This window comes from Ochlerotatus camptorhynchus, unplaced genomic scaffold, assembly GCF_037179485.1.
Source record: "Ochlerotatus camptorhynchus isolate MF236.1 unplaced genomic scaffold, CSIRO-AGI_Acam_v1.1 ptg000124l, whole genome shotgun sequence".
Lineage (NCBI taxonomy): Eukaryota > Metazoa > Arthropoda > Insecta > Diptera > Culicidae > Ochlerotatus > Ochlerotatus camptorhynchus.
The window spans coordinates 2,784,135-2,802,226 of record NW_027040614.1 but is presented as its reverse complement, the minus strand read 5'-3'; the positions used below and the strand labels follow the sequence as shown (position 1 = coordinate 2,802,226).

General features: G+C 44.8%; 1 protein-coding gene across 1 annotated transcript; it reads left to right on the top strand.

Moving 5' to 3' along the window:
- Window positions 1-14,828: 14,828 nt before the first annotated feature.
- On the top strand, window positions 14,829-15,675 carry LOC135699945 (cuticle protein 18.7-like). Its single transcript, XM_065220273.1, has 2 exons — window positions 14,829-14,928; window positions 15,050-15,675. The coding sequence occupies exons 1-2, from the start codon at window positions 14,917-14,919 to the stop codon at window positions 15,599-15,601; spliced, it is 564 nt and encodes a 187-aa protein (XP_065076345.1). The 5' UTR covers window positions 14,829-14,916; the 3' UTR covers window positions 15,602-15,675.
- Window positions 15,676-18,092: the final 2,417 nt, after the last annotated feature.

The window sequence follows — 18,092 nt, the reverse complement described above, 5'->3', positions numbered from 1 at the left end:
GAATTCGCCAACCATTTTGCGCACCATCGGTGCGTGGTAACGCATACCTGCACACGGATCATCGTCATCGAGTGATTATCGTTTCAGTGGTAGAGCGTTTTTCGCTCCCACTAGTACGGCAGAATGGACATTTTGTCGCAAGACGAAATGGACGTTTTGTCGGAAGATGACAATTCTTTGCCACGCGATGGCAAGAAGGCTCGAAAACGTACGTCTTCTCAGAAGACAGATGATGCCTTCCCTGGTTCGTCGTCTCAGTCTGGCAAAGGTCAGGCTCAGAAAAACCCCCGATCGCGAGCCTATCCAGATGACTCGACTGGCCCATGGGTTGTCTACTTTCAGCCCAAAAACAAACCTTTGAACGTTGTGCAAATCTCAAATGATTTGACGAAGCGATTCTCGGCCGTGACCGAAATCACGAAGGTTAGGCACAATAAACTTCGTGTGTCCGTCTCTAACCTGAAACAGGCTAATGAGATTGCTGTCTCCCAGCTCTTTACGCTCGAGTATAGATTTCCCAGCTCGTGATGTGGAGATCGAAGGTGTGGTCACCGAAGCGAGTCTGACCCCCGAGATCTTGGAGAAGCAGGCGGTTGGCCGTTTCAAGAACCGTTTGCTTCCCCCGGTGAAGATACTGCATGTCCAAAAACTGGGCTCAGTATCTGTCAGCGAGGGTAAAAAGAGTTTTACCCCCACAGACTCGTTCCGTGTGACCTTTTCTGGTTCAGCCCTTCCTCACTACATCGAGCTGGGAAAACTTCGACTACCTGTGCGCTTGTTCGTTCCCCGGGTCATGAACTGCCAAAACTGTAATCAGTTGGGACATACGGCGTCCCACTGTGGCAGCAAGGCACGCTGTTCCAAATGCGGGGAGAAGCACGAGGATTTCGCCTGCACAGTCACTGCACCAAAATGCGTGCACTGTAAGGGAACTCCTCATGGTCTCTCGTCATGCCCGGTGTACAAACAACGCGGGGAGAAATTACAACGCTCACTTAAGGAACGTTCCCGGCAGTCTTTTGCGGAAATGCTTAAGACGGCCACGCCATCGACCAACGACAAAAATCCATTCTCTTTTTTGTCAGATGACGAGACTGACTCTGACTTGTCTGAGGAGGGAACTTCTTTCCGTTTTTCTGCACGGAAACGAAAACGCATCCGTTCGCGGAAAGTTGACAATGAAGAACCCCAAATCAGCTTGCCCAAATCAAGGAGTGGGGGAAAAAAGAGACTTCTACTCCTCCTGGATTCCGCAGAACTGATTATACCCAGGATTTTCCACCTCTCCCGGGGACATCCAAAACCCCCGATGCCCCAATTTTCAGAACACAAGCCCCTTCTTCATCTGGGTTGTTCTCATTTGATAACATTGTGGACAGTATCCTCAATTACCTCGATATTTCTGATCCTCTGAAAAGCATTGTTCTGGCAATGCTTCCTACTGTGAAAACCCTCTTGAAGCAGTTGACATTGAAGTGGCCCCTCCTTGCAGCAATCATCTCCTTCGATGGATAATTTTCCAAACGAGGTCGGGGATTTGATCACTGTTCTACAGTGGAATTGTCGAAGTCTTATTCCTAAGATAGAATCGTTTAAGTTTTTGGTTCACAATAATGATTATGATGCATTTGCTCTGTGTGAAACTTGGCTCTCTTCAGATATCGATCTTCCTTTTCATGATTTTAACATTATTCGACTGGATCGTGAGGATTCGCGTGGAGGAGGTGTACTTTTGGGGATCAAAAAGTGCCATTCCTTCTACAGAGTGAATCTTCCACAATTTCCAGGTATTGAAGTTATCGCATGTCAGGCTATTTTTAAAGGTAAGAGCCTTTGTATTGTTTCTGTTTATATTCCTCCTAGAGCCGTTGTTAATCGAAAACAACTTTCAGATATCTGTTCAGTTCTTCCTACTCCACGGTTGAATATGGGAGATTTTAATTCCCACGGTACAGGCTGGGGGGAACTGTATGATGACAACCGTTCTACTTTTATATATGACCTCTGTGATAACTTCAATATGACAATTCTTAACAATGGAGAAGTAACACGTTTGGCTGGTCCATCCTCAAATGGAAGTAGATTAGACCTCACACTTTGCTCTAATTCATTATCGTTGGATTGCACGTGGAATGTGATCCAGGATCCCCACGGTAGCGATCACTTGCCGATCGGCATTTCGATTGCCAGTGGGTTCAATTCGTCGGAATCCGTTAACGTCGCGTACGACCTCACCCGTAATATCGATTGGACAACGTATAAGACCGCGATAGATGAAGCCGTGTCGTCGGTAGAAGAGCTTCCACCGTTGGAGGAATATAACTTCCTCTCCAATCTGATCTTGGACAGCGCGCTTCGAGCTCAAACTCGGCCGGTTCCAGGAACGTCTTTTCGTAGGAAACCTCCTACCCCTTGGTGGGACCAGCAATGCACTGAGGCCTATCGTAAAAAGTCCGACGCGTTTAAGCTTTTCCGGAAACGCGGAACACCCGAGTATTTCGAAGCGTACTCGACTTTTGAACACGAACTCAAGAGCCTCACTAAAGCCAAGAAACGCGGATACTGGCGGAAATTCGTGGACGGATTATCGCGCGAAACGTCGATGAATACGCTTTGGAACGCGGCGCGAAGGATGCGTAACCGGTCTTCGAACAACGAGAGCGAGGAGTACTCAGATCGTTGGATTCTCAAGTTCGCGCGAAAAGTATGTCCTGATTCCGTGCCGGCACAGCTGATTCCTCGCGAAACGACGAATTCGGTAGACGAGATCAGCCAGCCTTTTTCAATGCTGGAACTCTCACTCGCGCTCCTTTCGTGTTGCAATTCGGCTCCGGGGGCTGATAGTATCAAGTTCAACTTGTTGAAGAACCTCCCAGACGTCGCTAAGAGGCGCACGTTGAACTTGTTTTGTCAGTTCCTGGAGCTCAATATTGTTCCGGATGATTGGAGGCAAGTGAGAGTTATAGCCATTAAAAAGCCTGGAAAACCCGCTTCAGATCATAACTCGTATCGTCCCATCGCGATGTTATCGTGCATTCGAAAATTGTTGGAGAAAATGATCCTTTTTCGCTTGGACACATGGGTTGAGACGAACCACCTACTCTCAGATACTCAATTTGGATTCCGTAGGGGCAAGGGAACGAACGACTGTCTCGCGTTGCTTTCCACTGAAATTCAGTTGGCTTTTGCTAAAAAAGAGCAAATGGCTTCTGTATTCTTGGATATCAAGGGGGCTTTTGATTCAGTATCGGTTGAAGTCCTTTCAGACAAACTCCACGCTTGTGGCCTTTCTCCATTAATAAATAACTTTTTGTACAATTTGCTGTCAGAGAAACATATGAGCTTTTCTCATGGAAACTCTACAGCTTCTCGATTTAGTTACATGGGTCTCCCCCAGGGCTCATGTTTAAGCCCCCTTTTGTATAATTTCTACGTCAGAGAAATTGACAATTGTCTAAGTGACAACTGCACGTTGAGACAACTTGCAGATGATGGCGTAGTGTCTATGACAGGGCCCAAAGGGGTCGACCTGCAAGGACCCTTACAGGATACCTTAGACAATTTGTCTACTTGGGCTATTCAGCTAGGTATCGAATTCTCCACGGAGAAAACTGAGTTGGTCGTTTTTTCTAGGAAGCATAGCCCAGCACAACCGAAGCTTCAACTTTTGGGTAGGCCGATCACTCATTCCATGTCTTTCAAATATCTTGGGGTCTGGTTCGATTCAAAATGCACCTGGAGATCCCACATTGAGTATCTGAGACGAAAATGCCAAAAAAGGATCAATTTTCTCCGAACAATTACCGGAACGTGGTGGGGAGCCCATCCGCAAGATCTTCTAACGTTGTACCGGACAACGATTTTATCGGTTTTAGAGTACGGTAGTTTTTGCTTCCAGTCGGCGGCTAAAACGCACATCATCAAACTGGAACGGATCCAGTATCGCTGTCTTCGTATCGCGTTAGGATGCATGCACTCGACTCATACGATGAGTCTCGAAGTGTTAGCGGGCATGTTGCCACTCTCTGATCGGTTTTCGGAATTATCCCTCAGGCTCCTCACCCGTTGTGAAATTATGAACCCACTGGTGATTGCAAACTTTGAGAAGCTTCTTGAGCTAAACCCTCAAACTCGTTTTATGTCATTGTACTACGTGTACATAACACAGGATGTCAGCCCTTCGCAGCATAATCCCTATCGTGTTTGCTTCTCCGACTTCGACAGTTCTGTTCATTTTGATTTATCAATGACGCAAGAGATTCGCGGAATCCCAGAGCATCATCGTTCCATGATTGCTCCGTCAATTTACGCTGCAAAGTGTGGCCAAGTTGATTCCGCAAGATCGTTCTTCACAGATGGATCACTAATAGAGGCGTCCGCTGGATTTGGTATTTATAACGAATTTCATAGCGCCTCTCGAATGCTTCAAGCTCCTTGTTCCGTATATGTTGCTGAGCTGGCGGCAATACATTATACGCTAGAAACGATCGCCTCACTTGCACCAGATCACTATTTTATTTTTACGGATAGTCTCAGTTCTGTCGAGGCTATTCGATCCATGAGGCCGGTAAAGCACTCCTCGTATTTTCTCATGAAAATACGAGAGCTTCTGAGTGCTTTATCTTTAAGATCTTTTGTCATCACCTTTGCATGGGTCCCATCTCATTGCTCGATTCCGGGCAATGAGAAGGCGGACTCACTTGCTAAGGTGGGCGCTATGCAAGGCGATATTTACGATCGAAAAATCGCCTACAATGAATTTTTCTTCATTTATCGTCAACAGTCGCTCGCCAGCTGGCAAAATAAATGGAGTGAAGGGAGTTTGGGACGATGGCTATTCTCGATCATCCCTAAGGTGTCGAAGAGTCCTTGGTTCAAGGGGTTGGATGTGGGTCGAGACTTCATTCGTCTGATGTCTCGCCTCATGTCCAATCACTATTCGTTAAACGCTCACTTGTTTCGTGTTGGGCTAAGGACAGCAATCTCTGTGAATGTGGACAAGGTTACCAGGACGCAGATCACATTATTTGCTCTTGTGCTGAGCATCGTGGAGTCAGATCTGAACTGTACGATTCCCTTCGGGCTCGAGGTAGACAACCTAATGTTCCAGTTCGAGATATTTTGGTAGACGCGATCTGGAGTTTATGAAACTTATATATGTTTTCTTTAAGAATATTAACCTTAGATTGTAAGTTTGACTAACCTTTATGTTTAGTTTTTGTTTTGTTCGTGTGGGTTTTTTTTAAATGTTTGTTTCTGTAATAATTGTATAACTACACTGTGGATACCAAATTGAATAGGAATAAGTTCATGTTTTAGGAATAATGAAATATTTGTATCGTAAATCATAACTCAAACCTCCTCCTCCCTCTCCCCATCCATATCTAGATCTAGATTTAAGACATCAATTATGTATAACGCAAATGATAACTTGGCTCTGTAAAGTTTATTAGATTGAGCCTGTACAAATAAATTACTTAATAAAAAAAAGGGTTCTACTACTACTTTTAATTTTAAAATATTTTTAATCCAACTCAATTCTGAGAAAATCAATCATGATTCTTCAGAGTAAATTTTGAAAAATAGTGTAACTTTAGGTGAACCTTTGGTATACAAAATTTGAAAATTATATTGAGCAATTTGTCTCTAAAATGACAAAGTTATGAACATAGCCCATTTTCATGTTTTTTGGGGGTGTGCCTAAACTTATAATCGGGAGTGTACGGTTTTAGAAATTTCTCCATTCAACTGAGCAAAAGTGGCTCACTCTCTGAGTTAGTCTCGTTGTCCGTGCACACGTAAACACAGGGTTTTTTCTTTGTTCTATACCCCATCGATAAGACATTTTGAAATTAGCCTAAAATGAAAGGGAGACTCTAAACATTCATTTGGTGGATGTTTCAGCGACATTGATCTTTTAAGATAATGTTTTCCATCTGAGATACGTGTTACCACAAATTTATCAGAGGTATACAAGTGGAACGACTCACCCCAATTTATGTATCCACAAATTTGCATGAAAATCTTCACCAGTAAAAGAAATCCAGAATATATTTGTCTTATCCCATTTAAGCTGATGTAAATTGTATTTTTATTTTATGATATTTGATATGCGAGAATTGCCCGCCAAGTTTTTAGAAATTTCTGAACTACTTTTCATCAGCCAAAAGATTTTTATCTCCTTAACAGCTTTTCCAAAAACAGTAAACTTCTAGCTGTTCAGGATCTCGAGATATTATATATGCGAAGATTTCACGTATATCCTAGCGTCGCGTAGTGAGAAAATTCTGTACTGTCGACCAACGAAAAAGTTTTGATCTCCTGGACAACTTTGCCGATGACAGTTTAGTAGGTCTCGAAATACATCTAATGCGAGAATTGAACGTGTATACAAGCGCAATGCTGTGAAAAACTTGAATTTTTGTACACCAGTCAAAAGGCCTTGACCCCCTGAACAACTTTACCCAAGAAAGTAACATTCTATTTGGTCAGGATCTCGTGATATTTTAATGTGAAAATTTCACGTGTATACTAGCGTCGCTAAGGAAATTCTCAACTATTGTACACCAAGCAATAGGCTTTAACCTCCTGAACAACTTTGTCGAAGACAGTAGCTTTCTATCTGGTCAGGATATCGAAACAAACCACATGCGAGAATTTTACGTGTATACTAGCGCTACGTTGTGAGAAAATTTTGAACTACTTTTCCTTAGCGAAAAATGTATGACCTCTTGAACAACTTTGTCGACGACAGTAACTTTCTATCTGATCAGAATCTCGAGATACTTTACATGCGAGAATTTCGCTTGTATACTAACGCCACGTAGTGTGAACATTCTGAACTATTGTGCACTATAGGAATTGACCTCATGTTGAAGACAGTATTTTTTTACCTGTTCATGATCTCAAGCTATAGCATACGCGAGAATTGTACACTAGTAAACGCGCCACATGGTGAGAAAATTCTGAACAACTATCCACCAACGAAAAGATCTTGACTTCCTGAACAACTTTGCCAAAGACTTTTACTCTCTATCTGGTCAGGATGTATCACATGCGAAAACTTAACATGTATACGAGCGCTACCTAGCAAGAAGATTCTGAACTACTGGTCAGGTCGATTAAAAAATGTTGGAGTAAATCGGTAACGCAGTGTGCTGATCACCTCCTTGGAGACCGAACGTCACCCCTAGCAACCTAAGTTTTCTTAAATAAACAACGGTGAAAAACTTTTCATTCCTGTTCAAGACTCCACTCAAGCTAGTCGTTAAATAAAATCCATTCTACTTTTAAACTTTGCTGTTCCGGTTCTTTCTAACAATCGAGAGGTTATGGGCGACTCACGCAAGGATTTGGTCCACGGGATCCCGCAGTTCTCGGTCACCGGTTTCGACAATTGGCAATTTCGAGTGGAGAAGTATCTGAAGTCCGTAAAGCTGTTGGATATCATCAAGAAGGATCCTCCGATGGAAGCGGTCGAGCTCACGAAGTTCCAGGAAGATGACGGTAAGGCGGCGTTCCTGCTGACGTCATTTGTTCATGACGATTTGCTGCATTTGGTGCGGGACAAGGAGACGTCCAAGGAGATGTGGATGAGCCTTGAATCCGCCTACGCCAAGAAGTCCGTCTCGTCGCAGACATTCGTCAGGAAGCAACTTGCTAAGCTACGAATGATGGAAGGTTCGTCTGTGAAAGATCACCTGAAAACCTTCGAAGAGCTGATCCGACAACTGAAGCTGGCCGGAGCGAAGCTTGAAGAGAACGATATTGTGTCCCAGCTGTTTGCTACCCTTCCCGAGTCGTTCGATCCGTTGGTTACGGCACTGGAAAATCTAGGTGAGGAAAACCTAAAACTGGATGTTGTTCGCGAGCGCCTTCTTGCCGAGGAGCTCAAGAAAACCGACCGGGCAGCGGATTCCTGCCAAGAGAAACCTGCAGCATTCCAAGGATCGAAGCAGAAGCCTGGTAAGTTCACCGGAAAGTGTAACCGTTGCCAGAAGAAGGGGCACAAGGCCAAGGACTGTCGTGTGAAGTTGAAGACAGATGGGCGCGCTGAAGCTAACGCTGCTGCTGGAGGTAAGGCGGTGGCTTTTATGACCGGGATATGCTCCCAAACAAAGGACGAGGGAGCAGTTTCCTTTAAGCTGGATTCCGGAGCGTCGGACCACCTTGTGAATGTGAAGCACTGTTTCGCCGACCTCACGAAGCTGAAGCACCCTGTCGTCATAAACGTGGCGAAGGATGATCAATCCCTGATTTCCCGGCACAGTGGCACGATCCACGGCGTCAACAAGGAAGGTAACTATATCAGCTTGAAGAACGTCCTCTTCGTACCAGATCTTCGAGCGAACTTGCTATCTGTGAAGAAGATGGCAAAAGCGGATCTTGATGTCACATTCACGAAAAAGGAAGCGATCATGAAGCGAGGTCGTGACCTGATTGCGAGATGTCCCATGCGGGGCGATTTTTACGAGCTCGATCTCCGTGTCGATACGGTGGCGGCCAACATGTGTGGAGCTGTGACTGGTAACCTGTGGCATCGTCGACTGGCTCATTTGGGGAGCAAGAGTTTAAAGACACTCGCGAAGCATGGCATGGTAACAGGTATTCCCGAGAAACCAGATAAATTGGATTTTTGTGATGTTTGTGTTCTCGGAAAGCAGTGCCGAGAACCATTCACGGGTACTAGAGTCCGTGCTACAAGACCTCTAGAACGAGTGCACTCCGATGTGTGCGGTCCAATTACACCAGCGGCTTGGGATGATTCTCGGTACTTCGTCACCTTTATTGATGATTACACGCACTTTGCAGTAGTATATCCCATCAAGAAGAAGTCCGAGGTGTTCCAGAAGTTTCGAGAGTACGAGGCCATGGCGAGTGCCGCTCTGGGACATTCGATTTCGAAGCTGACTGTCGACCAAGGGCGCGAGTATTGCTCCAATGACCAGCGTGATTGGTACGTTTCCAAGGGGATCCAAGTCGAGCCAACCGCAGCGTACACACCACAGCAGAATGGAGTGTCCGAACGGTTCAATCGGACAATCGTCGAAAAGGTGCGTGCGATGCTGATTGAAGCCCAAACTCCGAAGAATCTGTGGAATGAAGCGGTTCTAGCGGCGGTATACCTGACGAACAGAAGTCCAACCACCGCGGTATCTGATTGGAAGACTCCTGCGGAAATGTGGACTGGTCACAAGCCGGACGTTAGTAAACTACGTGTGTTCGGCTGTAAAGCATTTGCTTGGGTGTCCACGGCACAGAGGAAGAAACTGGATCCGAAAAGCAAGCCTGCTGTGATGATCGGCTATGCGCCGAACGCCTACCGCCTGTGGAACAAAGAGAAGAAGCAGTTATTCCTAGCCAGAGATGTCAAGTTCGATGAAAACAGTTTTCCGTTTGCCACCCAGATCCGTGACGAAACTCCTTTGGTTGTTGCTCCGTACGAGTTCGAGGATCAAGATGAGGAAGACGTGCAAACCCCTGAACAGTCCGTTCAACCCGATGAGCCGCTGGTGGCTCAACATGACGACATCCTGACTGATGATGAAGAAGGCGAGGTTGAAGACGACGGTGTTGAAGAAACCGGAGCGCTCCCTTCGCAACTAGACCGTGGTTCAAACCTCGAAATGGAAACCCCGAGGCGCAGCGAACGGGAGCGCAGACTCCCCGGTAAGTTGAAAGAATTTCTGGTTGGAAAAATTTTCACTGCCGCGCAATCCCATTCTGCAGATGTTCCCCATAACGTTTCCGATGTACTATTTGACGGTTCCGTTGGACGAGATGAGGCCGAGCGTTCGATCTTCGATATCCCGGAGGCGTACAAGGAGATCGCTGGACGAGCCGACGAAGCTCTTTGGCAGCAAGCGGTCCGTGAGGAACTGCAGTCGCTAGCGGACAACCATGCTTGGCGATTGGTGAGATGCCCTGCTGGTGTGGTTCCGCTCAAATCGAAATGGGTCTTCCGAATCAAGCCGGACGAGCATGGCGAACCGATCCGTTGCAAGGCGCGCTTGGTGGCGAAGGGATTCCAACAGAAGCCCGGAGTCGACTACAACGAAACATATTCCCCCGTAGCAAAGTTAGCCACGATACGAACCGTTCTTGCTGTAGCAACCCACCGAAGGATGCACGTTCACCAACTCGATGTGAAGACCGCATTCCTCTACGGTGAGCTTGAAGAAGACGTCTACATGGCCATACCCGAAGGAGTTGCAGCACCGCCGAGCTTCGTTTGCAAGCTGGATCGATCGCTGTACGGACTCAAGCAAAGCCCCCGCTGTTGGAACAACAAGCTAAACGACCTTCTACTGGATTTCGGCTTTACCCGTTCCCGGCATGATTACTGTCTATATACCAGGATCGACGATCGAGGGGGGGTATACATAATCATCTACGTGGACGATTTGCTCATTGCTGGCGATCGACTGGACCTGGTGAAGGAGATCAAGCGTGCTCTTTCCAAGAAGCTCCAGATGACGGATTGCAGCGTGGTTAATCATTTCCTTGGAATGAAGATCCGATACGACCGCGCCACCGGATGCATGTACCTGGCGCAAGAAGCTGCTGTGGACCGTGTGCTGACGAAGTTCGGCATGCAAGACTGTAACCATGTCAAAACCCCAATGGAGAAAGGCTGTTTCCTGCCACCACAAGCTGCGAATCCTGTGTCGCATCAATACCGTCAATTGCTGGGCAGCCTGATGTATACGATGCTGTGTGTTCGACCGGACATATGCTACGCTGTTGGATACCTAGGGCGCTTCCAAGTTCAACCTGATGAGGCCCACTGGCAAGCCCTGAAGAGAGTGGTCCGTTACGTGAAGGGAACGAAGAACTTGAAGCTCCAGTACAAGCAAAACGACGACGCCGAGGCACTTGTCGGGTACGCAGACGCTGACTGGGCATCGGATGCTGAGGATAGGAAATCCGTTAGTGGCTTCGTCTTTAAGGTCTTTGGGAACACCGTGTCTTGGGCAAGCCGCAAGCAACAAACCGTTGCACTGTCGTCGTGTGAAGCCGAGTATGCAGCTTTAAGTTCCGCGGCCTCCGAAGGGCTGTGGCTGCACGGAATCCTTGAAGACCTGAAGCAAGTTCGACCGGACACGGCATTCAAGGTGTACGAAGACAACCGTGGGTGCATTGCAATGGCCACAAACACCGAAAGCAAGCGTGTCAAGCACATCGATGTAAAGCACCATTTTTTGCGCGACCATGTGGCACAAGGAAGACTTCAAATCGAAGCAATTGATACAGCAAACCAAATAGCGGACACGTTCACCAAGCCCCTGGAACCTGGACGTTTCCGCGAACTGAGGACCCTCCTAGGACTGACCGATTCAGGGGGGGTGTTGGAGTAAATCGGTAACGCAGTGTGCTGATCACCTCCTTGGAGACCGAACGTCACCCCTAGCAACCTAAGTTTTCTTAAATAAACAACGGTGAAAAACTTTTCATTCCTGTTCAAGACTCCACTCAAGCTAGTCGTTAAATAAAATCCATTCTACTTTTAAACTTTGCTGTTCCGGTTCTTTCTAACAATCAAGAAAAAATATAGTTAAAATATTCTCATAGAGCTGGGGAGTTTTTTTTCTTCAAATCTATGATTGTATCAAAAATGTTTCAAGATAATGTTGGCAAACTTCGGAATGTCTCGAAAATGTTACAGAATGTTATAACCACCAAGGTATTAAATAACCATTTCAAAGCATTGGTCGCTCTCATTCCTGTCCGTGACTTACAAGGTACTCGAAGTGTGCGATAATTCAAAGTGTAAGAGTGTTAATTGTTAAAGTTAAAAAAGGTGTATATAATTATTCTTTTTGTAGTGCTTTCTATCAGTTAGTCTATAGTTGGACGTGGTAGTATAAACCTTAATATTACGGGCAGTTACAGTAGTAGTACGTAAGAGATATATATAGCCTAATTGTACCCTTTGTTAAACACAGTTAGCTATTGTCATCCGTATTCAAAGCCGTCAGCGTCTGGTGTCAACGTGGTAACAACATTTATTCCGCTCCGATGGAAGTCGAAGGTGGTGTTGATTTGTTGAGTTGAAAACTCGGCTGAGAGTGTGTTCATTCCATCTGCTGGACAGATACCTGCTGCCAGTTTGGGATGCGGGTAAAACCTGCATCAAGGCTTCCGTTGTTTCATTCTACTTCCTCGCTCCATTTAAAATATTGGTAATTATAATGAAGTTCACATTTTACAGTCCATGAACCATGTTCCCGTTTTCGAGAACAAGGTTCACGGTACCAATCACAACGCATGAACATAAATCACGTTTGCCAGAACTAGATCATGATTTTCCGAACAGAGTTCATGATCATATGACTTTTGTTGCCTTTGCAAGCGTCACGTTTATTTTGTGGAACAATGTTCACGATTTCATGATTTTTATTCATGGTGTACTTTCGTAAACGAAAAATTTACTAGTCCCAAAAATCGTGACTGGAGGTTGATGCATTTTGGAACGGATTTTTTCCAGTGCGGAAGGATTGTATATATTCCACAGCAACAGAGTAGGCCGAGTGCTAGACGACGCACGTCGGTATCCTTGAGAGACGTCGATATTCCGTTGACATTTTGGGAAGTAAGTTCGGTGAAATCAGACTGAAGGAGAACGTATTGCGGCCATTTTCCCGGCGCCATCTTGGAAGCTGACCAGACAACACGCAACCGCCAACAATACAGCCCGTCTGCCATCACCCACCCACGGGCCGTGACCATCACCCACTGTTCAGAAGCCGCCAAGACGTTTCAATTATCACCTGCCGCCAACACCACCAATGCCAGCCACCGAAGCCATCGTTCACCACCAACACCACTCCAGAAAAAACCGCAAGTAGTACACCCATAAAGATGTCTCTCTCTCTCTCTTTCTTTTGAAACAAAAGCCCCAGTATGGGCCAATAAAAACAAATCAGGCATGTAATGAGGAACTACACACCAAATTTAAATTTTCATTATCAGTAAAACGAATTGGTGGATCATGATCAGCAATCCAATGCTTTACTGAAAAACAGCAAACGATATTTTTACCGAAAAAATCAGCTAACATAAACTAACACCCAGTCAAAGAGCTGTCAAACTGTTAGCATCACAGTCGCAAGTATTTTTACATTCGTACACCACCGGTCAAACCGCAGGAGGAGGAAGAGGTAAAAAAACTACAAATAAATAAATTATACAGGTAAGAACACTGGCTCGGACTCTGGTTATATTTAATAAATGATACTTGGCGAGAGTCTGGCGATTTTATCTTTATTATTCGTTTATTTGTATGAACGATCTTTTACAGAAGCTGGAAGCTCATATAGTGAAAACAATTTCAATTTACTGAATTTAATAGTTTAATCAGAAAAATGCTGCCAAATGTCAGAATTTTGAATTGCTGAAAGATCAGTAAAGAAATAAAGCTGATTTTTAGTAGAAGGTTGTGATTTTGACAGAAGATGGAATTGCTGAAAAATTCAGCAGCATTATTTTGCTGGAACGTTTGCTGATCTTTCATCAAGTCTAAAATAAGCAAAATTTTTGGTGTGTACTACCTTTCTATCAAGCAAGCATTCCCAAAGGTAATTTATATACACCGTTCTCGTTCTGCATGATTCCGTATCCAAAAAAGGGAACCCAGGCCGCGACCTTTTAAATCCGCTGTACCTTAGATATTTTCACTATGGTGTTTTGATTGATAACAGGACCCTTTACCTGGAAAAGTCATTTGTGGACGAAATTATAGCTCTAACTAAAATGAATGTTCTGTTGACGTTGTGTGAGAGTGCTCATTGAGTATTAGCGACCCAGTGCTCAGCATAACCTTACCCGGTTTCCCTTCGGAGCAGCTAAGAGACTACAGTTACTTACTAGGCAATTCCACGCCAAATGACGAATCGTAAAATCTAGACCGGCTCCGACTTGCATCAAACTTTTGTTTGTGAGCTACATTACAAAGCGGCGTCGGTGGTGTAGTGGTAAGCGTGATTACCTCTCTGGGTTCAATCCCAGTCGGCGCCGCCGGGATGTACTGGGGTATAACATCTCTGATCACGCCTTCCTTCGGGAAGTAAATCCGTTGGTTCCCGGTTCATGAGTTGATGGGTCGATAGGTAGGCTCCAAGTGTGGGAGCTGCCTCCCTGGAGTCGGTAGCATGGGTGCTCAGCACGGAAAACAAGATCGACGGAAAACAAATAATTTCATTGTATAATTTTCCTAGAAAAACTTTATCTCTATAACTTTGTCTCTGAGGTCATTTCGATCAAAAGTGCCATTTCCGTGCTAAAATTTTTAGAAAAATTTCAAATCCGTTATTTCGACAAATTTTAAGATTCAAAATGACCGAATTTTAGCAACAATGTGAATGATTTAAGTGTGCAAAATTTGCAATGCTTCGCGACATGAACAGACTTTAAAATTTGGCTGCTGGAAGTTTTTTAAAAATAATTTCGTAATTTTTGTGTTAGCTTATTTTTCAATTGTTTCCTCGAATGCATTGCGTCTAGAAAATAGTCTCGTGAAGCAATTATACAAAAATGTGCATTCTAGAAATACTTGCTTCTATGAAACATATGCAGAAAATGTAATAAATCAAACTTTTACATTGAATGAAAGAAGAAAATTGTTTTACATGTACATAATGCTATGTTACAAGGGTGTAAGAAAAACAATTCATCCGAAGACACTGTTAAGTCATAAAACAGATTTAGGTTAGGTGGCCGCAAATTAATTAAGCTCGTCATTTGGGACTTTCCAATCGCAGTGCGCTGGGCGGTGTGTATAAAGCTGCTTCTCATTCACTCGGTTAGGCACAGTCCGCGAACAGTCCTCGTCCGATTCAGATCAACCAGGAGGTTTGCAGCACTCAATAGTTTCAGCAAGCGTCTGTTTTTGCTTTGCAAAGTCAACCAAATTTTACAATGAAGGCTTTCGTAAGTAGTTTCGAGTGATTAAGTGTTTTGATAGTGACAATAAGGACTCTCAAGTGAAAATCTAGTGAATCAGTTACTGATTGAAAGTTGTACTTTTCTGTTGTTCTTCCCAATCCTTTAGGTGTTGGGATCAGTGCTGCTCATGGCTGCGGTCTGCTCCGGATCGTACATTCCTGCCGATACCCCTGAAGTCGCCGCTGCCAAGGCTGCTCATTTCGCTGCCCACGCCCACGTCGCTGCAGGTGCCGGTCCAGTTGGCCACCATTGGGATCACTATGATGCACCAGCTCAGAAATGGCACGGACCCATCCACATCCCGGTGATCCACAAGGGTGTCCCAGTTGAAACCCCAGAAGTTCAGCACGCCAAGGCTTTCCACGCTGCCGCTTACGCTAAGGTTTCCTCCGGATATGCTCACCATGCCCCCGCTGATTATGTCCATGCCCCAGCCCACCACGAAGCCGGAGCCTGGCATGGACCTCAGCACATCCCAGTGATCCACAACGGTGTCCCAGTTGAAACCCCAGAGGTCCAGCACGCCAAGGCCTTCCACCTGAATGCACTGCATAACGCTGGTGCGCACTCCGGATCAGCTCAATGGGCTGCTCAAGGGCATGGACATGAGGATGATGGCTCCTACAAGCCACACTTGTACGAGGCCGAGCACTATTAAGACACATTTCCACGAATGCCAAACAACCTTAGGAACTATCCAAATGCAACATTTTCATCACTCTGTCCATGCCTGATGCTTCGCGACTATTGTAAAAAACGTTTCAAACACCACGTGCATCAAATCCGCTCAACTATTGAGTGCCAAGTAGAATTGTCAAAACAAAGGAAGAGTGCTCCCACTGCCATCACACCATAACAACATACGGGTGACAATCTTCGAGTCAACATCGTGATCGAAGTAGGCCACGCCTTTAGTCACCAGTGGGAGTAGCTTCAAACGAATGCCTAGAAACGTCAGATCGATCGAAGACTACTTAGATCCAAGTCTGGAAAATATTAAGAGCAACAACAACAACAACCTCATGACGAAAGAAAAGGAGAATGGGAGAAATGTGAAAACACACTCTGTAACGATTTTGTAACTCTTCCTTTACGCACAGTGTACGCAATCTCTGTAAATTATCTTGTTTATTAAAAGACTGTTAATGCAAAAGATTTAAAGAATCTCAAACTATGTGCTTTTTGAATAGAGAAATTACAAAAGTTGTCGATGACATTTCTCGGGGCGACTATCCCATCAATCCCCTTTTTTTTATTATTAGAGTCAATTTACATCTAATGGTGCATTCATGTTTGACTAAATAGCGGCACCGGTGGTGTAGGGGTAAGCGTGATTGCCTCTCACCCCAAATGGCCTGGGTTCAATCCCAGTTGGCGCAGCTGGGTTTTTCTGAGGCATAAAATCTCTGATCACGTCTTTCTTTGGAAGGGAAGTAAAGCCGTTGGTCCTCTATTCATGAGTTGGTGGGTCGATAGGTAGGGTCCAGGTGTGGGAGCTGTCTCCCTGCCGTCGGTACATTGGTACTCAGTACGGAAAACAAGATCGAACATCACATTTTTAACTATTTTTGTATCACCATCGATGATTTTAAAAAGGATTTATGATCAGAGACGACATATTTGTCATGTCAACTATAAATAATGTAACCAAAATCAGATTTATATTACTTTACTGAAATCTGTTATTTTACTTAGATATTTACTTTACTGAAATCTGTTTTCAAAACATCCTGATCAACGTGCCATTTTGGAAAAATATTTGAGGCACTACATTTGAAATCTTTGAATAGCGTAATTGACTTCAGAGAAAGCTGGCATCACAACTGTTGACGTTAGCAAACAGGGATGCCAGATTTGAAAACATGTCTTTTCTTGAAGACATTTGAAATTATGTAAAGACATGTTTGGAAATTGAAGAAGACATTCATAGATTTTTCTAATTGGGAGTAAATAAAGATTTTGGCTGATCATTTTTCTAAATTAAATATCCAGATTTTTTCAGACTGCATCGGAAAATTTCGAGATTTTAAGTAAAAAAATGTGATATTTTGTTCAAAACATCAACTCAAGTGCCATAGTAATCACTTTAAAACACCGCTTAAATACGCAAAAAAAAAACACATCAAACCCAAATCACGACATTTTTGCAGCGGTACCTTACCTTACCTTACCAATCAGACTAAGGCCTTGTTGTCCTCTGCTGTCCGAAGAAGTCGTCTCCACTCTACTCGATCCATGGCCATTCGCCAACCTCGTAGTCTGCGAAGGGTCCGCAAGTCACCTTCTACTTCATAGATTAACCTATCGCAGCTCGGGAAGCCGAGCGATTTGCAGTTCCATGTTACGAGTTTCAATCGTATTTTTCGTCGCGTAGGTCTGTGCCGATTGTTCCGATCCGTATTTCTTTCTTCGGTATTTGCAGCTTTGTTTTTTTCCAGGGCGGCTTGTTGTGCCTGCCCCAACCCCTGTCTCGCCGGGGGACCATCGTGCACAGCCCTGTTTAGAGTCCCACGCTGGCACTAGGACGGTGATCAGCCGCTCCTAACATGGAGAACAGACGCCGTTTTGAGCCACACCTCCATGGTGAACAGACGCTCGGGTTTGGTGAAGCATTTCCTCTATCACCGTACTATGGCTACCGCGCCAGTGTTCGTGTCGCACCTCTTCACTTTGCTATTGCCGGACTGGCAACATTGCCCAGGCTACGCAACCCAGCTGTGTCCATGTTTCAGCTGGTAGTCTTTTGTTATCATATGACTCGGGGAGGCATGAAGTAGGAACTTGTGAGGACCAGGGCTAGGTATTCCGCTCCTTCCAGGTTGTCAACTCACCGTTTTGTAGCCTACCTACTTCAATCTAAAGAAGCCAGGCATCTTCCTACTGCTCCCTGTCCTTTAATCTGCCATAACTCAAAAGGTATTCCATGAAAATTAAAACACAGACCCACATAAAGGGTGTCCCACATCAAATTGCATCAAGGAAAAAACGCTGTAGAAAATTACCATTAGTAAGCTTTTGGCATATTTATTTCATTCAACTTCAATACCACAACCATACGCTCGCACCTTACACACTCATTTTTTATCGCTGGAAACCAGCAATATTTTGCTGGATTTTTCCGAGCTGTAAGTTCAGCAATCTATCCAGCA